The sequence below is a fragment of the Fimicolochytrium jonesii genome (genome assembly GCF_025526975.1).
Source record: "Fimicolochytrium jonesii strain JEL569 chromosome Unknown EV422scaffold_23, whole genome shotgun sequence".
Lineage (NCBI taxonomy): Eukaryota > Fungi > Chytridiomycota > Chytridiomycetes > Spizellomycetales > Powellomycetaceae > Fimicolochytrium > Fimicolochytrium jonesii.
In genome coordinates this window covers 306,920-331,479 of record NW_026515690.1, presented here as the reverse complement: position 1 = coordinate 331,479, position 24,560 = coordinate 306,920, and the positions used below count along the sequence as shown (strand labels likewise).

General features: G+C 55.4%; 9 protein-coding genes across 9 annotated transcripts; 3 read left to right on the top strand and 6 right to left on the bottom strand.

Moving 5' to 3' along the window:
• Positions 1 to 418: 418 nt before the first annotated feature.
• EV422DRAFT_602943 (uncharacterized protein) lies at positions 419 to 2,568 on the bottom strand (the record flags this gene model as incomplete). The annotated part of the gene is made up of 3 exons (XM_053073731.1): positions 1,968 to 2,568; positions 1,750 to 1,814; positions 419 to 1,651 (listed from the first exon to the last, which is right to left on the bottom strand). Exons 1-3 carry the CDS (start codon positions 2,125 to 2,127, stop codon positions 419 to 421), a joined length of 1,458 nt encoding a protein of 485 aa, XP_052923173.1. The 5' UTR covers positions 2,128 to 2,568.
• A 1,974-nt stretch (positions 2,569 to 4,542) lies between these two features.
• Positions 4,543 to 9,067, bottom strand: EV422DRAFT_194247 (uncharacterized protein). Its single transcript, XM_053065232.1, has 6 exons — positions 8,585 to 9,067; positions 8,396 to 8,501; positions 7,715 to 8,310; positions 7,499 to 7,628; positions 5,734 to 7,419; positions 4,543 to 5,642 (listed from the first exon to the last, which is right to left on the bottom strand). Exons 1-6 carry the CDS (start codon positions 8,721 to 8,723, stop codon positions 4,832 to 4,834), a joined length of 3,468 nt encoding a protein of 1,155 aa, XP_052923172.1. The 5' UTR covers positions 8,724 to 9,067; the 3' UTR covers positions 4,543 to 4,831.
• Positions 9,068 to 9,214: 147 nt separating this feature from the next.
• On the bottom strand, positions 9,215 to 10,697 carry EV422DRAFT_539041 (membrane-associating domain-containing protein). The gene is made up of 3 exons (XM_053071027.1): positions 10,371 to 10,697; positions 9,836 to 10,192; positions 9,215 to 9,608 (listed from the first exon to the last, which is right to left on the bottom strand). Exons 1-3 carry the CDS (start codon positions 10,454 to 10,456, stop codon positions 9,542 to 9,544), a joined length of 510 nt encoding a protein of 169 aa, XP_052923171.1. The 5' UTR covers positions 10,457 to 10,697; the 3' UTR covers positions 9,215 to 9,541.
• EV422DRAFT_194215 (uncharacterized protein) lies at positions 10,484 to 11,733 on the top strand. Its single transcript, XM_053065231.1, has 2 exons — positions 10,484 to 10,949; positions 11,011 to 11,733. Exons 1-2 carry the CDS (start codon positions 10,580 to 10,582, stop codon positions 11,616 to 11,618), a joined length of 978 nt encoding a protein of 325 aa, XP_052923170.1. The 5' UTR covers positions 10,484 to 10,579; the 3' UTR covers positions 11,619 to 11,733.
• Positions 11,733 to 13,039, bottom strand: EV422DRAFT_194187 (uncharacterized protein). Its single transcript, XM_053065230.1, has one exon. It carries the CDS (start codon positions 12,784 to 12,786, stop codon positions 11,848 to 11,850), a length of 939 nt encoding a protein of 312 aa, XP_052923169.1. The 5' UTR covers positions 12,787 to 13,039; the 3' UTR covers positions 11,733 to 11,847.
• Positions 13,040 to 13,934: 895 nt separating this feature from the next.
• On the top strand, positions 13,935 to 16,240 carry EV422DRAFT_539038 (uncharacterized protein). Its single transcript, XM_053071026.1, has 3 exons — positions 13,935 to 15,967; positions 16,064 to 16,154; positions 16,216 to 16,240. Exons 1-2 carry the CDS (start codon positions 14,321 to 14,323, stop codon positions 16,118 to 16,120), a joined length of 1,704 nt encoding a protein of 567 aa, XP_052923168.1. The 5' UTR covers positions 13,935 to 14,320; the 3' UTR covers positions 16,121 to 16,154; positions 16,216 to 16,240.
• A 616-nt stretch (positions 16,241 to 16,856) lies between these two features.
• On the bottom strand, positions 16,857 to 18,293 carry EV422DRAFT_539034 (uncharacterized protein). The gene is made up of 5 exons (XM_053071025.1): positions 17,930 to 18,293; positions 17,711 to 17,860; positions 17,590 to 17,634; positions 17,469 to 17,518; positions 16,857 to 17,393 (listed from the first exon to the last, which is right to left on the bottom strand). The coding sequence occupies exons 1-5, from the start codon at positions 18,122 to 18,124 to the stop codon at positions 17,246 to 17,248; spliced, it is 588 nt and encodes a 195-aa protein (XP_052923167.1). The 5' UTR covers positions 18,125 to 18,293; the 3' UTR covers positions 16,857 to 17,245.
• EV422DRAFT_539032 (kinase-like domain-containing protein) lies at positions 18,078 to 21,831 on the top strand. Its single transcript, XM_053071024.1, has 13 exons — positions 18,078 to 18,136; positions 18,208 to 18,440; positions 18,518 to 19,037; positions 19,110 to 19,171; positions 19,249 to 19,343; positions 19,456 to 19,499; positions 19,570 to 19,610; positions 19,674 to 19,824; positions 19,902 to 19,966; positions 20,049 to 20,148; positions 20,214 to 20,479; positions 20,547 to 20,662; positions 20,735 to 21,831. Exons 3-13 carry the CDS (start codon positions 18,555 to 18,557, stop codon positions 21,631 to 21,633), a joined length of 2,322 nt encoding a protein of 773 aa, XP_052923166.1. The 5' UTR covers positions 18,078 to 18,136; positions 18,208 to 18,440; positions 18,518 to 18,554; the 3' UTR covers positions 21,634 to 21,831.
• Positions 21,832 to 24,206, bottom strand: EV422DRAFT_539031 (uncharacterized protein). Its single transcript, XM_053071023.1, has one exon. The coding sequence runs from the start codon at positions 23,721 to 23,723 to the stop codon at positions 22,077 to 22,079; it is 1,647 nt and encodes a 548-aa protein (XP_052923165.1). The 5' UTR covers positions 23,724 to 24,206; the 3' UTR covers positions 21,832 to 22,076.
• Positions 24,207 to 24,560: the final 354 nt, after the last annotated feature.

Genomic DNA, 24,560 nt, shown 5'->3' with positions numbered 1-24,560 from the left:
GTATGTGTACAGTAGAACATAGATGAGGCGTTACATAGATCTAGAGCCTCTCCTTCTCGGTGTTCCCTACGACACAACGAACAATCGGACTCGCCAACTCTTCAGTACATAGACCCCAAGCCAGCTTGTAGAAATTGTCTCTCTTTTTTATTTCTTTTCCCCCCCGGAATGAATACATGGTTGTGTTTTTCCCATACTACTCATGAGAGAAGAGATATGAAGCAACATGGATGTGATTGTCAATGTTATATACAAATGTACAATGCTGCTCTACGACACGATGATACAGCGGAAGGCAGGAATGCTTATGTACAATGATGTGTCGCCAAACTCCCTAACTCTCACCCTCGCCTACAGCCTCGACGCTTCTGAAGCGCATGATTCTCCTATATCTACTCCGACACTGAAATAGGGGCATCTAATGATACGGGCAATTGCAACCTCCCTCCGTCTCATATTCGACGTCCGGAACCTGGATGTCGAGCAGCGGGAGTGGATCCACATGGAGCAAGCCGCGCTTGGCGTCCGGGATGCGAACACGTCGGACTCCATCGGGGAATTTCTTGCTCTCGACAGCCATCTCGATGTACACCTCGATGGTCTCATAATAGGCGTTCCACAACACACCATTGCGGAACATGATCTCCAAAGCGCCTCCTCCTTTGTAAGCGGCGAGTTCGCTGCGCCAATCGTTCTTCACGGATTTGTCAAAGGCGTACGGCTTGCGTGGCGGAGCATATCTGAGTACGCGTGATGGGATGGGAGTCTTGGGGGCCGGCCAGCGAGGGAGCATCATGGGCGGCGTGAGAAAGTCGACGTCGAAGGAGCGGGTCCATCGCGGAATCTGGCTGACGATGCGCGTCCGATCGTAGGGGTCGAGTACTTCCAGCCTCCATTGGTCGAGGTTTCTGGGCGGGTACCACGTTCGGTCGCCGGCAATGATCTGGTCACGGCGTAGGGCGATTGTTCGCAAACCCTTGAATGTAGGCACGTTGGGGGTATAGCCGCCGAAGCTCTTGAGACTCTTGGCTTCGTCCGCATAGATCCAGCAGAGAGTCTGTGCCAGATGATGGACCTCATCTTCGATTTCTTCGACTTCGGCGCCCGTATCGAAAGTCAACTCGCCCTTGCTCCATCCAAGCGTATACAAGCAAGGACATTCAGGTTCCAAGCTGGAGAACGTGAAGGAGACTCGATCGGGGTGCGAGATCGTGAGTAGAGTGCTGAGCTTGACGAAGCTGTCTGGGCTCCAGGGCGCAGTGTAGTCCTCTTCTGAATCGCTATGCGCATACACTTCAAAGCTTGTGATCCAGCGAAAGCGCTCGAGATTGTCGTTGAGCGTCCTGAAAAGCAAGTGGAAGTCGCTCTCGAACACAACGAAAATCTCGGAGTAAAAGAGCTTGATGAGCATATCATGCCAGGGGCGAGAGACTAAAATCATCTTGTAGCGGACGGAGGGCCAAGCAAAGCGGAATACATTTGGAATCAGCTCGAGCGGAAGGGTTAGCTTGGGCTGAGCCTTGTGGAGGGCCTTGGTCTTGACCTTTGCTCTCAGTTTCGCCTCGACGACCTTGTTTGCCCTTGCTCCCGCTACCTTGGTAGCTTTTCCCGGCTTGGAAGATGGCATCTTGGCTGTACGTAGTGACTGCGACTGCGAGCGGAGTTGTGGGAATTTGAATGCGCGGATGGCACGACTGAGCCGTCAGCACATGTGAGGATAAGAATGCGGGGCACGGCCACCAAACTTACTGCTGCTTGACGGATGACACCAGAGACGAGATGCTTTTTAAATGCTTCCGAGCGGCTGGCTATGCCTGGACGATCGCGTAGATGGCAGATTGGAGCAGATGCATGGACCTACTGGAAATGGTAGACGACGCCGTCAATATCTTTGGAATGAGAACGAACTGCCCCGCGGGTTGTCAACAAACGTAGCTAGCTCTCTCTATCCCAGAGCTGGGACCGACCGCCTTGGCTGCTGAATAGGAAGGAGTTCTGCCGTCCTGGCGAGAAGAAAGGCAGCTCAGTGCCGCTGTGCTGTGCTTGCGAGAACTGGTGGGAGAACGCAGATGGAAGGAAGCTCAGAGGCGGCATCCGTTTTGACGGGAGCAATAAAAACGCGTGCATTTAACCAAGGCACGAGCACGTGACTATCCCTCTGAGAGCACCAATAAAAACTCCCGTTGTCATCAAGGTAGAGCAAGGGGCCACATTCTCGACATGGACGGTGAGCGGGAACACTTACTTCTGTCTAGGGAGCTAGAGGTGGTGCATTCGCATGGCAAGCTGCATCCGCAACGTCGCCTTTCATCTATGTATCCCCTTCCCATCCGAAAAAGAAATCCACATATGTACAAACGCACAAAGATTCCCCCACCATCCAATCCAACCCTTCCCCCACCAAAAAAAAAAAGAACCACACTGTTCCCTACATACATGTAAACACTAAGCAGAATAAGGCGGATATGTAAGATAGATACAATGTGATGGATGACCCCCTGGATGCCAGATCGAGAGGGTTTCTGTCTCCATTTGCAATTTGGAGGAAGGTCAGAGGGGGCGGGGGGGGGGGGGGGGGGGCCGGTGGAGAGATGGGATGGTTTTCGGGATGTATGTAAGGATGCTGATGTAGGCGTGTGTTTTGCGTGCGTGTGTGGACGGTGTGTGTGACGCCGTTTCTGCTCTGAGCCCCGCGTAGCACGTTTCGATCCCGATTCCGCGTTCACCACCGCACCTGAAGGGGGCATAGTGCGGACCCCCATGTGCCCCCTGGCACGCCCGTCCGGAACGGTGAAGTAAGAAGGGTCGCTATGGCCGACTGGCCTCCACCGGCCTCACATCACTTCACCCCCCCGCGTCTTCCCCTTTCTCATTCGCCAGCTCCAGTATATGCCTCAACAGGTCGCCTTTACTGTACGGTTTGATCAGGTACCTATTCATCCCCGCCGCCAGCGCGCGTTCCCGAAACACATCTCTTGCGTTCCCCGAGAGACCCAGAATCGCGACCGGTCGCTGCGGCGTGAGCGGCTGCGGCGACGGCGGGGACGAGGGCGACGGTGATGGCGGGACAAGGGAGGAGGCGGAGTGGGACGAGGGCGTGATGGAGGGTTCGGCGATGGTTGACGGGAGTGATCCGCGGCGGGTGGTGGATTTGTCGGATAGGGATGGGGATGGGGAAGCGGGTGTGGATCGGGACGCGCGTTCGAGGCTGCGGATCTCTTGCGTGGCTTGGAGGCCGTTCATGAGGGGCATCTCGACGTCCATGATGATGACGTGGAACGAGCCCTTTTTGAATAGATTCACGGCTTCGACGCCGTTGTTGGCCAGCTCGGTTTTGATCGCTGCGTTCTCCAGTTGTTTCTTGAGGACTTTTTGGTTGATGACGTTGTCTTCGACGATGAGGACGGAGAGGTCTTCGAGCCGTAACAGGCCGTCGCGGCGTTCCATGTACAGCTGTCGTTCGTGTTCGTTAGGGGTAGGTCGCGGGCGTGTCGGCGATGATGACGACACGTGGTTGTGGCTGGTTGGCGAGGCTGCAGGGCTGTTCAATTCCTGCGAGCTCGCAGCCTGCGAGTCAGGGGTGGTGAAGATGTCCATCGTGGATTTGAAAATGATATGCTCGTTGTCCGCCAAGTCCTTCGTCGGGCTCAGGTCGTCGAGGGTATCCGGATCCGGCGGAAGGGGTGACGACGAGTCGTTGTATCCCGGAGTTCCCAGTCGTCTCAGCAACGTCGTCTCCGTAAACGATGGCATGCTGCCAATACTATCATGCCTATCGCCGCCGCTGCCTTCGCTAGAACTGCAATTCAGGAGCAGCTCGTGGGTATCCGCCGGCGTCCCCCGCCGCGCCTCCTCGCCCGCGACGATCCGCCGGATCTCGCGCACCCGCTCGTCGGTGGGCAGGTCGCATCGGATCTTGAAGAAAAACTCGGTCCCAACGCCCTTTTGGCTGCGGAGACCCATCGTCCCGCCCATGATGTCGACGAGCTGCCGGCTGATATGAAGGCCGAGCCCGCTGCCGCCGTAGGTGCTGTAGGTTTTCACGGTGGCTTGGCCGAATCGCTGTGTGCGCCAACAAAAAAAATAGACGTCAACTACTCCCTTCGCTGCGCGTTGCCACGATGCCGAGAATTCGCGAGACTTACCTGAAACAACTTCTGCTGCTCATCCTCCGTCATTCCAATCCTACCACCCAATCCAAAACACATCAGTCAGAACCTCCAACCTCCCCTTCCCCCCCGCTACACAAAACTCACCCAGTATCCCGAACAGTAACACACATATCCGCAACATTCCGTCTCCGCGGCTTCCGTGGCGCGTCCTCATCATCGGTCGTCGGGGCGGTGTCTTCGGTCACAAACTTGGTGAGTTCGAGCAAGACCGTGATTTTCATCTTCTTGGAGGATTTTTCGGTGAATTTGACCGCGTTCTGAAACACCGGCATCGCCAACAGTGAATAATGGGGCGTCCCCCCAAAGACAGAATGACGGGGATGCAAGAAAAAAAAAAGAGGGGGTTCCCTTACCGAAAGCAAATTAAATATAATCTGCGCAATCCTATCCGGGTCCGCGATCAGCAAATCGGCGCTGCGGCGGTCTCGGAACGGTATCAGCACCTTCTGGCGCGGGTCGGTTGTTTTGGGGGGGCAGGAGACGGCGCTGACGTCGCCGAGATCTTCGACGCTGAGGAGGAGGTCCCATTCCATTTTCTTCTTTTGTAGTTCCGTTCTACAAACCGAGAAAGAGATGATTGATTCCGAGAAAATAAATCAGCGGTGCGGAACAACAACCGGAGGACGTCACGTCTCACTGCCTAATAGACAGATCGCACTTTACCTAAACATCTTCAAAACCCTCGAAATAACGACCTCAGGCGCACAGATGATCGGGTTCACCGACACCTTATTATGCTTCATCTTACTCAACAACAACACATCGTCCGTAATCACGCTCTGATGGCTCGTACACATCGCGATCGCATCGCTCGCCTCCTGGTCCTCCAGCCACGTCGTGCGCGAGGCGGGGATCACCTGCTCGTCCAGGTACTTCATAAAACCCGCCATATCAAAGTCGCGCGGGTTGTTGCTGGGGGTGCGCATGAGGCCGGGGGCGGTGGTGGAGGAGGAGGTGTGGAGCCCGAACATGGCTTTCCAGGTGGTGACAGCGGAGACGACGTTGCGGAGGACGGACCAGCGTTTCTTGAGGTTCATTTTAAGCAGGTCGTTGTTGTTGACGATTCCGGAGAGCGGGTTGCGGATCTCGTGGCAGATGGTGTCGACGAACAACTCTTGTTGTTGGCGGTTTTCGTCGGCTTCTTCGGCCCGCCGCCGTTGTTCTTCCGCGAGAGATTGGAGGGTTATGTGGCGTTCCTTTTCCAGGCGCCGTTCTTCGGAGACGTCTACTAGCGCGCTGTAGAAGCCGCCGGGGTTCTTGATCTCGCCGACTTCGGATTGTTCGTTGCCGGGGTCGAAGACGCTGGTGAGGAGGAGGGTGAAGACCTCGCCGTCGCGGGTTTTGAAGTCGACGTCGATTCGCAGGGGTTGGCGGTCGACGATTGTTTGACCGAGACGTTCTAATGTCACCTCTCGGTTGTGCTCGGCAAGCCAGGTGTTCCATTCGGTGGTGCTGTCAATTTCAGGGTCTCTGTTGTGGTACGCAAATCGAAAAGAAGCTTGTAAGCACCCCAGCGGATCAACCACCCCACCCCCAAAAGACAGCAGCAAGATCGCTATACCTCCTCAACATCTTCCACCACATCTTATTCACATACACAATATCCCCATTAATATCCGACCGACAGATCCCCACCGGCGTCGTCGTAGCCAACAACTCATACTGCCGTGTCAACTCGCTCAAATCCCTCGTGCGCACCTGCACCATCCGCTCCAGCTCCCCGCGCATCGATCCCATCGCCAACTGCGTCTTCACCCTCGCCCGGAGCTCTTTCGCCGAGAACGGTTTAACGAGGTAATCGTCCGCGCCGGCCTGGAGGCCCTCGACCTGCGCCTCCTCGCCCGCGCGGGCCGAGAGGAGGACGAAAGGGATATGTTTTGTGCGGGGGTGGGATTTGACTTTTTTGAGCAGTTCGAAGCCGCCCATTTTGGGCATCATCACGTCGGAGAGGATCAGGTCCGGTGGGTTATCCATGATGCTGCGGTAGGCTTGGAGGCCGTCGTGCATGACGTGGACGATGGCGAACTTGGCGAGGAGGCTGCTGACGTATTCGCGCATGTCCGCATTGTCGTCGGCAAGGACGATCCGGGCCAACTTGCCGTTCTGCGCGGGGCCCTTGAGGTTTTCCGACGACCCGGATTTGTCGTTGGTCATCTCGTCGGAGTAGACGCTTCGCTCGTCGGCGGCGAGGTCGCTGTTGCTTACGGAGGCGGCCGCCCCGCTGGCGCGTGGGAGCGAGGGGGTTTTGTTGCTGCTGTCCGCGTTGGTCCAGCGGAGACTTTCCTGCACGAAGGCGCGGCCGATGGAGGACTCGCCTTTCACGGCGGATCCTGGCCCGCCTGGTTTCAAGGGGTCGTCTTGGCTCGGGAAATGCTCATGGACGACGTTTTTGGAGGAGAGGTGGGCTTTGCCGAGAGGGATGGTTACTGTAAACGTAGTACCCACATTCAACTCGCTTTCGGCGGAGATGGTCCCCCCGTGCAGTTTCACGAGCTCGTTGACCAACGAGAGTCCGATACCCGTGCCTTCCATTGACCGCCCGTGGGACGTATCGCACCGATGAAAGCGCTCAAACAACCGCGGCACCTCCTCTGGCGGAACGCCACACCCCGTGTCCGAGACCTGCAGCACCACCGAGGTCTTGTTCTTGTACAACCGTATACTGACGCCTCCCTTCGTCGAGAATTTGAACGCATTGCTCAGGAGGTTGAACAGCACCTTCTCCCACATGTCCACATCAATGTACACCATCTCGCCCAGCGCCGGTGCGTCAACCGTGTACGTCAGCCCGCCCTTCTCCATCGCACTACGGAACATGGACGCAACATTCGCTGTGACCTGGCTGATATCCGTGGGGCGGTAGGTAGCGTCCATGCGGCCCGCCTCGAGTTTGGAGAAATCGAGTACGGCGTTGACGAGTTTGTGGAGCCGTTGTCCGTTGCGTTCGATTAGGCGGACTTTGTCGAGCTGGGATTGGGTTAGCGAGCTGTCGTTGAGGAGTTCGGTGACGGGGCCGAGGATGAGGGTTAGAGGTGTGCGGTATTCGTGGGAGATGTTGCTGCAGAGAAAGACTGTGAGTTCGAGCGCCTCTGGGACCGACTCAAAGCCTTTGAGATGATACCTGAAGAACACGGATTTCGCCCGATCCATAGCGGCCAACGCTTCCAGGCGCTTCCGTTCCTCCATGACTCCCTTCCCACGCAATATGGCAGACGTCAGCTGTGTCGTCGTCAGTTCCAGAAAGCCTCTGTGAAAGCGATAAAACGTATCGCGCGCGTCAATAACCAGATCTGCTCAAATGACAAGATAGCGTGAGCTCTACGAACTTGTATTCGGCATCGAGTCTCCGACGCGGGTTCAGCCCAAATATGACGACCCCGATCGGTTCTTGTGAGGATGACCCTTCAAGAGGCATGCAGATTGCATTTTGAGTTGGCATATGTTCGCATGTGCCGCCTGTTTCGCACGATGGTTTAATTAGCGAATGATCAGAACAATCCCCACGGTTCAAATGGACGCTCCCAGAACTCTGATTGCCATACCATGTAAACGACCAAACTTTTCCCCAAGCCCATTCACCTCAAAAGCCGCCCGCTGTTTCATCACCTCCGCAACCGGCCACCCAAGGTTTTCATCCCCCTCCAACGACACCATCGCAACCGCCGCCGGATGTTCATCCTCCACATTCGCCTTCCCCTTCAACTCCAACCGTTTCCCCGTCGCATCCACCATATAGATAAGCGCAAACGTCACATCCGTACAATGCTCCGTGAACATCTTTGCGGAGATATCGCACGCTTCGGCCTCCGACTGCACATCTCCTGTCTGCGCCGACAGTTCCCTGAGCAATCTCAGTCTCCGCTCGCCCAGCACGCGCTGTGTCGTCTCTGTCACGGGCGTCATGATACCACCGACGGACCCGTCTTCGACGCGTATGGGGGAGTAGGAGAAGGTGAAGTAGCATTCTTCAAGGTAGCCGTGCCGGTTGACTTCGAGGAACTGGTCCTCGGACCATGTGGCGACGCCCTCGCGGGCTGAGTCGAGCATGGGTTTGATGACGTCCCAGATTTCGGCCCAGGGCTCGCAGCCGGGTCTTCCTAGGTGTGTTGGATGCTTCCCGCCGAATATTGGAATGTATCTGTTGTTGATTGAAGGAGGGTGGTAGAATGAGCGGTCTGTTTGCAGAAACTCTTTTTCTTGACGATAGACAACAGATCCCATACCTATCATTATAAAGTATAGAATGACTATCCCCCCAAAACAGCACAAACGGAAAACTGGAATTCAGCATGAAACTGACTGCCGTGAGTAGCGACTGTGGCCATTGTTCTACCATCAAAATCAGATAATCAATAATCATAAAACGATGAGTCGAGTATACACTTTGCAGTGAAAGCGATTGATTATTGTACCTATGGGCCCCAACGCAGTCGCACCCCAATCCTTCCGCCGGACGAGTTCGCCCATTGCTGAGTGGCCCGCGAGGCTATCTAGGACGTGGGATAGTTTTGCGGGACCGCATGAGTCTTTCCGGCCGTTGGGGGCTGTCATGGCGAAGGAATGTGGGGACCGCTAAGTGGGGAGCGTTGGCTGGGTGGGGTGGGAAAGCCCAGTCCCTTGGTTGTTGTAGACCCCTTTTGTGAATAAGTTGTGCTGCGTGGGTCCCAATTGTATGGTCTACGGTGAGCTTGGCTGGCGGTCGACCGGGATGCGAAGAGAAGTGTTGACTGCCGACGGCAGGCACACCGTTTTGGTCCTCGAGATACAGTACGTCGGAACCCACGATACGGGTTTGATACTTGGTCGAGTGGCCATGTGCAGGTCAACTGTCGCTGCGGACCCACCCCTCTTTGTCGTTCGCCTCTCCTCTCAATGATAGTGCAGTTGCTGCGAGCTGACATCATGCGCATGTCGACTCTTCGAGACCCATTTGGCCCCAATTTGCCGCCGATCCTCTCGCTCAGCTTCCCCAACTCGCACGCAGATCCCTACGATCCACTATGTGGAGCCATGTGGCTTGCTCGCTAGTACCGTGTGCCAACCACGCGCGCATTCCATGGGCCATGGAAACGGGACAGAGCCCGGCCTATCCTTCTTCGCACATTAACCCTACAGTACATACTGTACTACGTACTGTAATAAAGGGTGTCCTTCATGTCTTCATGGGTCCGCAGCGAGGATAGCTACGTACATACAGTACAGTATAATACTCTCTGAAAATCGCCCAAGGGTCCATACTCTTGAGAATGTAACGAGAGGAGGTGGCCGCAAACTACAGTACATGCAGCCAGTCCGGTCGGCTATTGCAAGACTAATCTAGTCAGAGGAGGATAGCATCTCGATGACTTTCCGCCTCGGTTGGAGGGGAACTATGACTGCCGCAGCTCGTGATAGGCGAACCATGTGCTCGCGGCCCATGAGAAGAGGCTGAAGAATCTGTTCAAGAAGGGGAGGGAGCAGCCAAAATGAGATGTGAGACGACATATGAAAAGGGATGCTGCGGCGAGCGAGCGAAGCGACGGAAACATCGCGCAAAAGTACGCAGCGAGGCCCTGCTAAGGAGCAGCAGATCGCTCGCTCGCTCGTTCGCAGCTCCATTGGGATCGCACAATCCCCCCAAAGCTCCCTTGCGCTCGCAACGCTCCCTCCGCTGGTCAACCTACCCAAAAGCAATTGAAGCGCCCCTCTCCCCACACTGCCCCCCAACAGCACACCCCTCCGCCGCAAACGCCACACTCCCACAAAACCAAAACAACGTCCAAATCCCGCTAACAGCGCACTCCCCATAATGATACGCCCTCGTGCCTACAAGTCTCGCGGGTCGCAATATCGCAGCGTAAAGGAACAGCGAGGAGAGAAGCCAGGCGAGAACGCCGGTGAAGATGATGAAACGCGAGGCGGAGGTGATGTCGCCGTAGGAGGCGGCCGTGCTGAAGGCGATTAGGGAGAGGAACCATTCGAGGATCCGGAGGAGGGTGGAAGGGGTGCGGAGGCTGGTGAGGAGTGAGGCGGGCTCGGAGCTGGGGATGCGAGAGAGTTGAGGTGGGGATGGAGTACATTTAAAGTATGCTCTTCGTTGGCCACACCACCACCACAACAACCCAAACCCTTGCACTTCATCCTTTTTCCCCAGCCATTTCAAGTCGACCACCAAATCCACCCGAAAAGGCCATCCACACACACACACCCAGAACTTACGAATATCCACCACCATGCGTCACCCCACTCGTCGCAGGAGTCGGTAGCCCCGGCCCTGCAGTCGGATGGTTGTTGAAATCGGCCATCTTTGAAGGTAGGTTTCGTCTCGCACGCGAAGAAGTTTCGCGGAAAGACTTTTTCGGCTAACCGCTGCAATCGTGGAATACGCTCAAGGCAGCTGGGCGAGGTATTTGTCTTGGGTGGCGGTGATGTCGTCACGCTCCGTACAGTATGTACTGTACATACATATGCCCCTGGCACGATTGCGGAGCTTGTTTTGCCCGACACCGGAAGACAAAGGAGACGCGTCGAAAGCGTCAAAGAGGGCCTGGCTTTCTTGGCGACGAACCGGGACGAAGAGGAAGACCCACAGGGCGAGTGGGGAGGAACGGGGAGCCCCATGCCAGCCGCACCAACTTCTCCAACGTGGAGGTGAGGCGAGGGGCATGGCTAGGAGCGTTGATGGACCGGGAAGGATCCCAAACGCGCACGGCGACGGCACGGCTGCTCGTGAAAACCGATCTGACAAGCCAGCAGAACGTCAAACTCGGCAACGAACAGACGAACATGGAGCGGCAGGTGGGACAGTCCTCTCGTTCTACTTCAAGATGGAGCACGCTTTAAGAGGAGTGATTGGCAGTCCAACGCATTCGACGCTTTCAACGCTACATGGCCCTCGTCGAGTGCGCTGAACTGCCTGAGCCTTCAGCTGCGATCTTCGGAGTTGTCGCGACGAGACAGAGCGCCTCGCGGATGGGTTTGCACGGGTCAGGAGAGCATCACGGATTTCTTCAACTCAGCACGCTACGGTCGGCTCGGAGGAATTGCACATTATCCACCCTTGTTCACGGTGGAACAACATACCGACATCGGAGAGAGTGCGGACGAGACCGCTGTGACGCTTTAGCAAAGCCAAACAGCGACATGGTTTGGCGGTCGGAAGGGGCGACCGTGCAAACTCTTAGGCATCGGCTGCCATGGAACCGGACGACCCGCCTATCAAACACAGAAGCGTCAAGCCGGACAACGTTCTACTGCATGTCGTCGGGCATACCGGTTCCGATTCGGCCTATTCAAGTCCTGAGCGGCCGGACCCGATACACTAGGCTCCACAATCATATGGCCTTCCCCAAACAAGATCATGGGACGGCAGGGACATTATATATACGCAGTCAGGGAGCCCGGCTTTACTGCATGTCGTTGACGAGGTACTGGCAGCCGGGAGATTCTGCGGCCTTGTTTATTTGAAGGCGCGACTTGGCAGTAGCTGAAACCATCAAGGTGATAAATGCTTTCCCGACGAAGAAGACTCACAGGACCAAAGAGCCGGCCGGACAAATCCTCCATTCGAAGGGCGGGAAGCAACTCACCGTCACGGACATCAAGAGTCACTTCGGCGTCATGGAAGAGGCTGGGATCTATCTATACTCCCACACATTTCCCGGTTCCCCAAACTGGAAATCGGACAAGTTGCTGGTCAGCATTCTTGGCGACGTCGACGGAAGGCCTCACCCCACCCGCGCGCGTGGGATGGGATGAGATATGTGGTCTGGAACCCCTCGATGGTATAGTGGCCGGCGCAGAGCTGCCCACGTTTTGGGAAACCCATGCTATGCGCACGTTTTTCCGTAGGAGCTGTATCCGATCCCCGTGCATGATATTGTTCGGGGGCGATACAGAGTCCGCCGATGGGGATGAAGCAGGTACTCGAGGACTCTCTTGCTACGTCAGCGCATCCAAACAGTAGATCCGCGACAGCCTCCCTCGCTTGCTGCATCTGATTTACGCACAAGTCATGACGGGCGGTTTCACATCGATCCTGTGAAACGGCGGATGGAATGTCGAGCGTAGAGCGGTGCATCCCAAGAGCCGCAGAACAATCCATCTCACATCTTGCGCCTAGGGGACGCGGCAAGGCGAAGGTCCAACCGTTCTGAGAAATGGGGGAAGATCTTACTGACATTCTGTTCGGCGAAGAGAATATGCACATGCGGGGTGAAATATGGGAATGTTTCATCGTCTCGTCCTCCATGCCGACACTTGATTGGATGTGGGCACATTCAACGGAGATGTGCACATGCTTGTTCGCACATGGCCACCAGGGGTCCGAAAAACGGGCTCGGACCGCAACTCCGACTCGTCTAGATTCGGTCCCAAAGAGCTGGACCCCCCCAACAAAGGGGCAGCCCTTTCGGGGAAGAACCAGATTTTTGAATGTCATTGTTGAATCATGGTGGGAACTTCTGTAGTGACACAACAGAATGGATGCTTTGCTTGTCCACCAGACCCGGCGAGCTTTTTTGCCTCGAGCGTCCATGGCCCACACAAAGAACGGGTCCATGCACCATACTAAGAAGGGAGGGGGGCAAAAGGGAACGGGGGGCGATCTTGCGGTAATCCTTCCAGTCGCAAGCATGCCCTTCTTCCAAACCCACGGGGCCAAAACCTCTTTATCGCATGGAAAGCGGAGAGAGAGCGGATGCCGCCATTACCGCCCACGAACAAGGACAGCTACCGGCGCGGCGAGAATGCCGATCTTGGACTGCACGTGGAAAAACACTGCCCAGTCAAGCCCTTTCGCGCAAGATGGAGCGGAACGGAAACGGGCCAGGCTACACGACCGCGTGCTTTATAGAGGTATTCGCTCAACTTTCTTGACTCCAGCCCATTCATGAGATCCATAAGAATGACTGTACGCTATATCATTTCATCTAAAAAAGGCGCTCGTGACGACCTACGTCCAACCCGTGCACAGCACCATCTATTGATTTTCAATTATCACAGGTCCTTCCATCTCTGAGTCCTCATCATACCCACGGTTAAGAACTGTCGATATTTCTGACAGTACCCTTTTTGACGGGTAATTTCGACACTTTCACGCTTCATGTAATCGAAATCTCCGCTCAATTTCGAGCAAAGGGGAATGGCTGAGTCGAGCCCCAAATGCGAGACCACTGAGTTGGATCAAAGAGACACTCTGCGAGGAGGTTTGGTCGGGCCTACTTCACGAAGGAAAATACTTTTGATATGCTTTAAGTGTTAAGAAGGCTTTCGTATCAACGTTTTGCCGTGGCCGAGATGCAATGGGGCTTCTCTTTACAGGTTGCATCTCCACTCCGTGGGTCCGCATTTGTAATTCGCGAACCCTTGGGTCTTGCTATGAATCCTAAAATGACTTTGATTGAAATCTGCCCTGGGAATCCATGGTCGTTCCACAGCCTTGGCTGCCGGCGGGCCAATGGAGAATGCCCTTCCGAACAATTTCTAGAATGCGACCAAATGACAGGTGAATGGCGTGATTGCGAATTGCGAGGCGCGGGATCCTCAGCACGATTCAAGGCATTGTACGCTCGATGCTTCTAACTCAGAAAATGGTTAAGCTTCGCGGAATCCTGAACTGCGGGAATAGAAATAGGGACGGTCATGGGATTATACCTCGAGCCTTCACGCATTTGACGGATGTCGTCAGCAACTCCGCTCCTGGCATTCACTATGGGATAGCCACAGATGCATGGCACTGAGATAAGCTCAGATCATTTCTTCTAAGCTGGAATCTGTTTGGGGCGCATGCACACTGGACGGAATATAAAAGAGCAGCAGAGCCCGTCCCCACTCTTCCTTTCCACTCATCTCAGAACAGTTTCTCGGCAGCTTATTCTTCGCACGTTCTACTTGCCTCGATCAAGCTTCGCTTACATTCACAACCGTACTCGCACACATCCAACTTCGCTTCCTCTCTGCACGTTCAGCTCGATACGCCGCATACTTCGGTACCATACGCTGTCAGCTTCTGCTCAATTGGAACCCTCTGTCTTTTTACGATCCTCGTACTTCAGAACGGAAATCCGAGTCAACCCCGATATCATCAAATTTCTCGTTACTCAGACTGATTTCGGACTCGACCCCGTAATCAGCATTCACACATCTTTCATTTCATTGAAACATACAAGATGTCGGCAATTATCCGCACAATTGGCCTTGAGCCTACTCTTTTCTCCTCGGAGACTCTGATCTCCTCCAGCTCCTCCGAGCCCACCTCCGCCGAAACCACTAACCCGGCCAGCTACCACCTTGATATCGACGAGCTTCTTCGTGTGTACCATCACCTCATCGACGATGGTGCTGTCTCGGCATCTACCACTCTTGAAAGCGCCAGCGCTCTGTTAGAGCTTCACGGCCAGCCCCAGCCAAGGCTTGAGTCTCTGTCGCCTACCTCTAGTTCCGACGACTCCCTCATTCTTTTGTTGCCGGAATTCGCTTTGCCCATGTTCGAAATTCGTTCGCCCAGGACCCAGTCTCCGGCCTCCGTGGGACTGATGGACCTCCCGGTCCCGGTCCTGATTGACCAGCCTATCCCGGTCGATAGCGACGAGATCATCATCGTTGATGATGTTCCGGAGCACGCTATCGCGCTTCGCAACGATCACAGTGCTTTGCAGGGCATTGATCCCGAACAGCTTATGGCTGCCGAACTACTCTTGAACATCAAAAACCCTCGCATCGGCAACAAGATCTTCAGCGGCGGTGCACGTATTGCCAGTTATGACCATTCGACGGGCGTCGTCGTAAAAAACACTGGCTCTCATGTCGCTGCCTCTGCTGAGGACTTCCAAGGTCAATCCGATGAAGAGAGTTCCGATGATGAAGATGAACACCAACGCTATAATGAACACGAAACCGAATGCACCACCGAAGATAGCAAGACCGTCGACGTCGTGAGCAGCAGCAGTGACGAAGCCGTTGACTCCGACGCAAGCGGGGGAACCACTGACTCGGAAAACGATGTGCTGGAACGTAGCTTCATTGAAAACGCCCAGCGTCCCAGGTCGGCACGCAGCTGGAACCCCTACGAACACAAACGAGAACATCCGATTCAACCACGCGGTAGTTACAAGCGACGCAGATCCAGCGGCGACGAATCAGACAGCAGCGAAGACGAAGTCATTCTGCCGCCGGGCTGGACGGACCTCGGTGACTACCTGGCCTCTAAGGAGTTTCACCACAGCCGCGAGCCGCTCGTGGTGAACCTTAAACGGAAGTCGCATCGTTCCCGCAAGCCCACTGATAAAGCCAAAGAGGAACAAGAGCGTAAGCGACAGAAATGCAACCCGAAGGCTCCATCTCCAAGGGCCCGCGCCCCCGCCCGCAAGCCGACCACCCGCTCCTCTACGAAAGCCTCCACACCAAAGAAGGCGGCGCCGGCGGGACCGTCGACTCGACCATCGAAAGCAGCGACGAGTCCCCAGTCGCCGCAAACACCCGCCATCACACCCAACAAGCGCAAGCGTGCCGCGCCAACAAGCACTGAAGAGTCCCCGCCACCAGCTGCCGGCCCGTCATCGCCTGCGGCCGGGTCGGGGACGCCCAGACCCACAAAGAGAGCTCGCACCAAGAGAGCACCAATGCCGTCAACGCCACCCACAGCACCGGCTGCGCCCGCGACCCCGCCGCGCTCTGGTGGAAGAGGTCGGGGTGCGGCGGCTGGTGGGGCATCGAGGACGGCCTCTGATGACCCCAGGGTGTGCCACTACTGCGGGGCCGATTCCACCCCGATGTGGAGACACGGCCCGGCATCGCACAAAGATCTGTGCAACAAGGTAAGTCGCTCATCCCTTCGTATGTCGTTCGTCCAAACATCGTCGTTGGCAGTCTACTAATCACTTCCTTTCCTCCCTTCCTTGCATCTCCACCAGTGCGGAGTGAAGTACCTCAGGAAGGCTATCCTGCAGGACACCCAGGCCGAAGAGTAGACGGCCTCGGCAATGTATATATCAACACAAGACGGTAAGCCTTGTACCTAAAGAAGAGGAATATGAGTTCTCAAAACAACTAATGCACGCCAAAGACGATCCGGGAAACCATGTACCTACCGCCATAGACGGCTTCGCGACATCACTTAGCCATGTACCTACCCCATAGACGGTCCGGCAAGCCATGTATCTACGCCATAGAGGTCCGGCAAACGACGTACCTACCAATCTAGACGGCCCGCAAGAAAATATACCCACTCATACCCACCGCCAGAGACGGCCAGCCAGCCCTTACCTAGGGACAGCGACACAAGGACGGGCCTGACAGATACCCACCGCCATAGACGGCCCATCAAGCCAATACACCCACCGCCATAGACGCCCAGCCAGCCATGAACACACGGGCACCCCCCAAAAAGCACCGAAAAACACCAAAAACATTTCAAAACCAACGAAAACCGAAAAAAAATACGCACAGCGAAAATCACATCAGACGCTCATTGAACAAATGAGGAAGGGAAGGGATTAGAGAGTCTCGGGGAATGTGAGGAGTCACAAAGGGTGCTTCAAATGTACACTATAAACCATTGTAGCTCGGCTGCGGTCGAGCGATACCCAGTAATACAATACCAGTTTCGTTTTCTGAAAAACCTCGCGTTCAATGTCTCTTCTTTCTCTTCTTTCGGGGCTTAACACTTCGGAGCCTTAGCCGCATCCAGCTGCAGATCTGGAGGATTTGGGAGGATCTGGCAATGTCCTGTGAAATATATCATTGGCCCAATTCGCCTGGATGAAAGACACCTGGTTCCCCGATTCAGTCCGAGGACAGGGGTTTTCCGAGTTCTACCTTATCACTTCTTTAGTCCTGTTTCTCCCCGTTCTGACCAGCGCGAGAGTGGAAAGGAGTATGGAGGGGTTCGGTCTACATTGCGGAATGAAGGTGCGTAAGGTTCCGTTCACAAGGTCGCCCGTGTGCTCAACGGAGCTGAAGTGATCGCTCGGGCCCGGCAGGTAATGCAGACTGCGTCGGCTCACTCGCCCAACTCCAACACATCGAATGATCTCGCGCAATGATGACTTCACTAACTCTGTTCTAGTCGCCTTTTACACCCAGACACATCCATTCTACCGACCAGCAATCTCAACAACCTTCTCGTTCCTCAACCAATCCAACTTTGTGTCATCCAAATGGTTGTCGAAATCCGCGATGTGTTCGTATAGCCGCTGTTTGATAAAGGGGGACACGTCGATCGATGGTGTTGCGGGTAGGAGGCTATGATTCGAAGGGGTGGAAAGATTGATAAGATATGTGAGATGGAGAGTGAGATGCGGGAGATGTGCGGCTTACTAGTTGGATTGCAGTAGTGTCCATGAACCTCCGCTGGTCAGTGTGCGAGGCTGTACGGCGTGGAAGAGGTATTGTCAGTCCATGTATCCAATCTCGCCGAAGGAGGAAACAGTCTGCTTACCGTTACGGCAAAAGACTTCTCGCTCCTGAACTTTGCAGAATCCCACTGTGCGCGGGCGAACACCTCGCGTTAGTCCGCCCTTCCGTTTCACGCATGCGGAAACTCAAATGGCCGCACACACCACTAACAACAGCGCTCCTCCTCCCAGATTGTCATCAATCTTCGTTGCTATCTTGGCCACTACGGGCGACACCTCCTTATCGCTTTCGAGTTGATTCGCACAGTAAAACCCGACGACCGCTAAGGACAGTTGGTTGCAATGTATTTGTATCTGCCACAAAAAAGCGTATGAGATATGACTTGCGACCCTTGCTACCGTATGCTCTGCCATCCCCCCTACCTGCTGCAAAGCAACCTCCAGCGTCGGTGCGAGTGGATGGGAATGGAACAGCGGGATAGCGTCGGTGACCTCAATGTTGTCGTCGGCGGCCTTCGTGCCTATCAAGACGCCAGTGACGCCGCTGACGGCGTACTTTGTGGCGTGCAAGACCAGCTTGAGGTATGCTATCTTGTCCAGGTGGTATGTGACTGGCATGGCTGAGGTGATCTATCTAGTGCGTATAAGAATGCGTGGGAATGGGCCAAAAGCCGCCGCACTGAGTCCTGACGCGCCGTTACTTCTCCGTCTGGTCCTCCATGTCCATGTCCAGTCCATGTCCAGGATTTGCACTTGGCCTTTGGACCTGGCCCTGCAAAAGCTACTGCGATAGGGCAACGGGCGACACCCTGACATTCAACCCATAAGGCCTGCTTTCACGTCCAACTGTGTTCTAGTCGACACAGCCCGCGACACACCTGATCTTCGTCACAGTCATCGTGGGGGCGAAGTGTGAAGTCAGCGCGAATTTCGTGTAAGTGCATAATACTGTGGCTTTCGCAACTTCTGTTGTGAGGTTTGGAGAGGTCTCAATTTCAAATGCATCTGCAGTTCATCGAGGCCTCTGTGAATCCGTACCGCGAACCTCATGGTAAAAGAAGGGATGACTGACCTCACGGACCCGACGGCGACGCCGTCTCGGCAGAGTTCGGCGGCAACGGACGCTATCGATAGAATGTCCTCAATAGCAACATCCGGAAGCATAGTGGGCGACAGCACAAGCCAAGACGTAAACGGCTTTTTTCCCGCCAGTCCAGCTCCTCTAACGCCCCAAATGTCCACTCTCTCGGGCGACACGAAGCAGAGCTTGACGCAACCTATGTCCCAGCGCGCCGAGCCGGAAAGCGTCGAGACGGAGGAGGATAATAGGGTCTGGGCTGTCTTGCAGACATTGAACCCGGATGACCACCCGACCGTCAAACTGCGTCGCAAGTCTGCATCGGACGCGAAGAGCCAGGAAGGCGGTAGATCTGCCAACGCGGCAACGGGATATGTGATCGGGAGGCATAGGGAGTGCGATGTTCGTGTGGCGAACCCGGTCGTGTCCAATCGTCACTGCGTCATTTTCCAAGTGGGTTTGTTCTTGGATGAGATGGCCGTTCGGGTGTGGGCTCTGACGGACATCCCGCGACCTTTTACATAGGAAACCGTATGGAATGACGACAAGAACTGGAATGAGGAAGTTACCTTCATAGAAGACCTCAGGCAAGCAGATCACGTGAGACAAGCTTCCAGAACCGCCAAAAAGTATGCTGACACCTATGTCTCACTATCACTTTTAGCTCGAACGGAACGTGGGTCAATGACAAAAAGTTGCAGAAGGGTCGGCAACATCGGTTGCATACTGGCGACAAGATTCAGTTTGCACATGAAAAATGTGAGTATCGTGTTGGGAAAGACGTGAAGCGGTGACGAAGGGAGCATACGACCATTGCGCGGCTTACTGTCAATCTGGGCCGTGTGCTGATTCTCTCCGATTCTGCCTTCAGTCTACAGTTTACACTTGCCAAAGCCTTCGAACGCCAACTCTGGGGTAAGTTCCTGTCGTGCACGAGGCTACCCAATGACCAAAGTGTCTAATAATATCTGCTTCTCTCGCATAGGGGATCCATAAGAAATACCATTTTGGGAAGGAGCTCGGAACGTAAGTGTCGAGAGTTAGACGTCGATCGTTTTGTCACGCCACGTTGACGCCGTCCCTTCTCAGCGGAAACTTCGCCACGGTGAAGCTCGCCACCGACCGAGAGACAGGCGAAAAGGTCGCCATCAAATGTATCGCAAAGAGCCTGATCCAGTTCAAGCCAAAGTTTCTCGAGAACTTGAAACAGGAGATTTCCATTCTGATGGGACTTGATCATGTACGCTACGTGTTCTCTTGAAGGTGATGCAATCTTGACGTTCGCCTATTGACATGTTCTTTTCTTCGATGCTGTAGCCGAATGTCATCTCCATTCTGGGCGCCTTTTGGGAAGAGGAGTTTGTTTATATTGTGCTCGAGCTGTGAGTTTAAAGTGCCGGCTTTACTCAAGTGCAGCTGTGAAGTGAATACAATATGCTGACCTACAGACTTGGCCTTCGGCAGCGTACGAGGAGGAGAACTCTTCGACGCCATCATTGCACGACAAAAGTTCTCCGAGGACATGACGAGGGAGATGATGCGACAACTTTTCGAAGCCCTAAAAGTTTGTACCCACACGCACAGCATCCCTCAGCCAATCACCACTAACTCCATCACTTCAATCCCCAGTATCTCCACGAGCGCGACATCTCCCACCGCGACCTCAAGCCCGAAAACATCCTCCTCGCGGACCCCTTCACCGAGTCCACCGAGCACATTACCATAAAAATCTCCGATTTCGGCCTCGCGAAACTCGCCAGCGAGACCTCCTTCATGGGCACGCTGTGCGGGACCCCGAATTACGTGGCGCCCGAGGTGCTGGATATGAGGAAGAACGGGCGGAAGTACACCAAGGCGGTGGATTTGTGGAGTTGTGGGGTTGTATTGTACATATGGTATGCGGGCGGCACCGGAAGAGTTTGCGATTGCGTCCGGGGTTCTCACCTCCTTCTCTATTGGCAGTTTGTGTGGATTCCCACCGTTCAGCGAAGAGCTCGCCCCACCTCCCATGGCCGATCAAATCCGACAAGGCAAATACGAGTTCCGGAGTCCGTGGTGGGATAAAATCTCCCGTGATGGTAACGTCCCTCTTCATTTTTAAACACCTGAATGACACTCCATTCTCACGTAACCCCCATTCTCGCACGCAGCAATCGACCTTATAAAAGGCCTTCTAACAGTCGACCCCAGCAAGCGCCTCACCGTCCACCAAGCCCTCGATCACCCGTGGATCCGTAACCACGCGCCGCCGTTGTCTCCCGTGTCGAGACCGAGTTTTAGGCGCGGGGATACGGTCGTCACGCCGAATCGGAAGCGGAAGGCGGTGAAGGAGGAGGAGGATGTTATGGCGGGTGAGAAGCGGCCGAGGACTAGGAGTGTGAAGGACGAGAAGGAGGAGGAGGTGAAAGTGGAGGTGAAGAGGGACGAGGATGCGAAAAGGGCAGAAGTGAAAGAAGAGACAGTTGTGAAACGTGAAAACAACGCAGCCGGAAAGCCCGCCGACCTCCACTCCTCGCCCAGCGGGCCACTAGTCGGCACGTCGCAGGACACCGTCCCGTCCCCGCGCACCAAATTGGAACCCCCCACCTCCCCCTCCTCCTCGTCCCCTGAGAACGTCAAACCACACCCGCAAACAACCCCACCAAAACGCACCACCCGCGCAACAACAAACCACCACCCCACCACCAACCGCCCCAAAACCCCCGACCTCGACCTCGCATACACCCCCACACGCCGCAGCGCACGACAAGCCTCCAGAAAAGATCCCGAACACGAGGACACCGCTTCGGCGGCCAACACACCTTCACGTCGGCGATCGAGCGCCGCCACCAAGTCGAGGGAAAAGACGCCGGAGATCGGGGTCAACCGGAAAGTGGCCACGACGCCTAGACGGACGAGTGGGGCGGCGGCTGCGGATAGTGCGAGGAAGAAGACGGAGGAGAAGGGGAGGAGGAGGGAACGTACGCCCGAGATGAATGAAGGGAATGAGGCGACGGTGTTGACGAGGAGTGGGAGGAAGGTTAAGAAGCCGAGGCCGGATCCTGTGTGAAAGTCGGGAATCTATGAGCCGTTGGTTGGACGTGTGTTCGTTGGCGTTGCATAGAGATGAGAGTTCTTTTTTTTTTTAGCATCTCTTTGTGATTGTTTATACCCCCTCATTATATACGAGTTTCATCTTCGAGTCTGGCTTTTTGTTGGTGTGGTTCCTGAGCATAGGATACGCAAACGGCAAGCAATAGATGGCAAAGTGAAATAAGTGACTATGATTCAGTGGTATCTCTATGGGTAGAGGCGGGCATATATACAAATGTGAGGGGGGGGAAGTGATGTGCTGCAGATAGCGGGGGAAAGACTATAAACAGTGATGTGGGGGAATCCAGCAAAAGGGTTCGGATGAAATGCTACGAAGCCTACAACATTTGCGGGTCCACTAACGAGTACGCCGTCAAGAAGCTAGTGTAAACTACGGCAAATGCTTCCAAAAACCTCCCCCTAGAAGTAAACACTCCCATACGGCAGCATGCCGCCCGCGGGCAACGCTTTCTTCTCCTTCTTCTTATTCGACGAGGTCGGCCACTCGCTCTTCTTGTTCGAACTGGTGGGCCACTCGCTCTTCTTCTCCGCGGACGCCGAGGTCGGCCACTCGCTCTTCTTCTCCGCGTGTGGGCGCGCAGGCACGCTTTGTCGGGACGACGGCGGGTAGTACGACTGTTCGAGCATCTCCTGCGGGTGGTGATGGTTTTCAGGGTACATGTACTCGCCGTCGCCGCGGACCATGCTCGCGAGGCTGGAGATGGTGAATCGGAACGCGTTGAGCCAGTCCATCATCTCTTCCTGCCCGGAGGATTGGAGGGCCCAGACGGTGTCGACGCAGGTGCGCGGGACCATGGCGCCGTCGCCCATCCATGTTTGGCCGGTCACCTCGACGACGCCGAATCCCTTTTCAGAGACGGCTGCCTGCGAGTTGGGGGTGAACTGCAGATAGGTGCCCTGCGTAGCGGTCTGCTGCTTCTCGTCGTTGGATTTGAAGGAGTAGAGGCGGTAGTTGGCCAGCACGTAGTAGCGCGGTTTCCAGCTCTGTTTGCCGAATATACCGCCGGCGGACATGACCATCAGCTGGCCGTGCTTGGCGCCGGGGAGACGCATCAGGGAGCCGAGGGTTTTGGGCGAGCTGAAGGGGGTATTGGAGGAGGAGGCGTTGGCGGAGGATGTGACGGGGGGTGCGGCCCAGAAGGGGAGTGACTCGGACCCGGAGCAGAGGGAGGGTGTGGACGCGCGACTTTGAGTGCTGGTGTAGGAGAGACCGCCGGACCCGTGTGAGTGCGCGCTGACGTTGGAGACTGAGTTCATTCGTGGGCGGTGCGTGTACGCCGTGCTGCTACCCACGCTTGTCGAATACTGGTTTTGAGAATTCGCGGAAGCCAATTGCGTCCCATCGCTGTTGCCGCTCAAAGTAGATGTTCGACCAGACATCTGACTCAGCCCGTTCACTGGAAGCCTTTGCAATTGATGTCGAGGGGGTGTAGCGCCCGTCCCCATGTAATACTGCTGGCCAGAGGCCGGATGCGTGAAGCCCGCCGGTTCCTCCGACATGATAGTGTCAGGGGTTGACAGGTGTCGTCGTTCTTCTGCGTATTCGTCCGCGTTGAACGGTGGGGTATCGTTTCTCCTGGGGATGGACGGGTTCGTTTGACGGCGAGGGCGTGGCGACATTGAGGCAGAACCGGGCTCCTGCTGCTGCAGTGGTCTGCCATACTGATCCTTTGTTAACGAGTCTATCGTCCCCTCCAGATCTGTCAACAGGAGATCTAGCGCAAGAGACATGGCGCTAGGGTCTCCTTTTTGCACTACGGATGGTACTTGCTGTTGCTGGCCATAAGCAGTGGGAGACGTAGTTGCTCCGTATGACGACTTGCGGCCGCCGCGCAACATCTCCGGCAGCTTCTCCTCCTCCATCTCAGCTATTCCAGAGTCCGCCCGCCGTTGTGGTTCGACAGGGCTTGTTTCGGCGAACCCCGCAGGAGGTGCCGGTAGCGGGTGGGACGGTGGTGGTTTGGAGGTGGGGTATCTGGGGGCTTCGGGATGCGACGAGAAACGCTGGTTGGTGTACATGACGGCAGGAGCCCCGTGTGAGGACATTCCCTCGTTCGGCTGTTTGTGACAGTGATAGGGACTGGTATGCGTCTGGAATCGCTCTTAATGCGCTGAGGAAAAGGATACCGCTTCTCTTCGGCCCCCAATGAGTGTCTTTCCAGTTGCGGCGGAGTGTGAAGTTTTCCCAGGACAAAAGTGGCGATAGACGATCTTGCTTTCTCTGACCAAAACAACTTCTTCTTTTCGGTGTGAGTTTGACTCAGGTTTCGATAGCTCACCACCCAGCGAGTATATACCGATACAGTCGGGCTGTGCTGGTGTCGGAGTGGAGTGCTGAGCGTAATGAGTTTGCGGGGCTGGGTGTTGCCTTTCTTTTAGGAGGGAAAAGAGGCCTCTGCCACGGCCGAACGTGGACGCGCACGGGGAACACGGACAGCAGCCCCACCCGCCGTGGATTCCCTTATTATTGCTCTTGCAACAGGGAGGCCTCGCTCAATCCAACCATGGCTGCAAAACAATCGGGCCGCCAGATTAGCCCATTGTTTAGGAATTCGACGATCACTTGAGAAACCTGCCGACTTTCCCATTTCTAAAAGCCGCCACCCACAAGTCGCACCGACCCCCGCTGCCGGCACGTGGGCGGGCACCCCATTAGCAGGAGTACCTCAAAATAGTACCCTTTCATAACCCACGGCGATCACTACACAGTCTGCCGACGGCGTCATACGATTTTGTTAACGACTGAACGGCGTTCCGTCCATCGGAGCACCTTGTTTCTGACCGCGGCGTCGGCTAGCGGGACTTGATCAGGACGGGATCCGACGATGGCGGCTTGTTGGACTTTGGACTTGGGACAAAATTTCCAGATTCGACAGGATCCCG

What these genes read in the sequence shown, in the direction of transcription:
- EV422DRAFT_194247 (XM_053065232.1), bottom strand. Translation starts at nt 8,723, where the DNA reads ATGACAGCCCCCAACGGCCGGAAAGACTCATGCGGTCCCGCAAAACTA. An exon ending in AAAGTTTGGTCGTTTACATG is followed by an intron (nt 7,629 to 7,714) that starts GTATGGCAATCA and finishes CGTGCGAAACAG; the next exon opens with GCGGCACATGCGAACATATG. An exon ending in AGACTCGATGCCGAATACAA is followed by an intron (nt 7,420 to 7,498) that starts GTTCGTAGAGCT and finishes TCGCTTTCACAG; the next exon opens with AGGCTTTCTGGAACTGACGA.
- EV422DRAFT_539041 (XM_053071027.1), bottom strand. Translation starts at nt 10,456, where the DNA reads ATGGCCGATTTCAACAACCATCCGACTGCAGGGCCGGGGCTACCGACT. An exon ending in ACGCATGGTGGTGGATATTC is followed by an intron (nt 10,193 to 10,370) that starts GTAAGTTCTGGG and finishes TCGCATCCCCAG; the next exon opens with CTCCGAGCCCGCCTCACTCC. An exon ending in GGCGCTTCAATTGCTTTTGG is followed by an intron (nt 9,609 to 9,835) that starts GTAGGTTGACCA and finishes CTTCTTGAACAG; the next exon opens with ATTCTTCAGCCTCTTCTCAT.
- EV422DRAFT_194215 (XM_053065231.1), top strand. Translation starts at nt 10,580, where the DNA reads ATGTCGTCACGCTCCGTACAGTATGTACTGTACATACATATGCCCCTG. An exon ending in AGACGAACATGGAGCGGCAG is followed by an intron (nt 10,950 to 11,010) that starts GTGGGACAGTCC and finishes AGTGATTGGCAG; the next exon opens with TCCAACGCATTCGACGCTTT.
- EV422DRAFT_194187 (XM_053065230.1), bottom strand. Translation starts at nt 12,786, where the DNA reads ATGCTTGCGACTGGAAGGATTACCGCAAGATCGCCCCCCGTTCCCTTT.
- EV422DRAFT_539038 (XM_053071026.1), top strand. Translation starts at nt 14,321, where the DNA reads ATGTCGGCAATTATCCGCACAATTGGCCTTGAGCCTACTCTTTTCTCC. An exon ending in ACAAAGATCTGTGCAACAAG is followed by an intron (nt 15,968 to 16,063) that starts GTAAGTCGCTCA and finishes CATCTCCACCAG; the next exon opens with TGCGGAGTGAAGTACCTCAG.
- EV422DRAFT_539034 (XM_053071025.1), bottom strand. Translation starts at nt 18,124, where the DNA reads ATGCCAGTCACATACCACCTGGACAAGATAGCATACCTCAAGCTGGTC. An exon ending in AGAAGTCTTTTGCCGTAACG is followed by an intron (nt 17,519 to 17,589) that starts GTAAGCAGACTG and finishes CACGCCGTACAG; the next exon opens with CCTCGCACACTGACCAGCGG. An exon ending in ACACTACTGCAATCCAACTA is followed by an intron (nt 17,394 to 17,468) that starts GTAAGCCGCACA and finishes TTCGAATCATAG; the next exon opens with CCTCCTACCCGCAACACCAT.
- EV422DRAFT_539032 (XM_053071024.1), top strand. Translation starts at nt 18,555, where the DNA reads ATGGTAAAAGAAGGGATGACTGACCTCACGGACCCGACGGCGACGCCG. An exon ending in TCAGTTTGCACATGAAAAAT is followed by an intron (nt 19,344 to 19,455) that starts GTGAGTATCGTG and finishes TTCTGCCTTCAG; the next exon opens with TCTACAGTTTACACTTGCCA. An exon ending in GGGGTTGTATTGTACATATG is followed by an intron (nt 20,480 to 20,546) that starts GTATGCGGGCGG and finishes CTCTATTGGCAG; the next exon opens with TTTGTGTGGATTCCCACCGT.
- EV422DRAFT_539031 (XM_053071023.1), bottom strand. Translation starts at nt 23,723, where the DNA reads ATGTCCTCACACGGGGCTCCTGCCGTCATGTACACCAACCAGCGTTTC.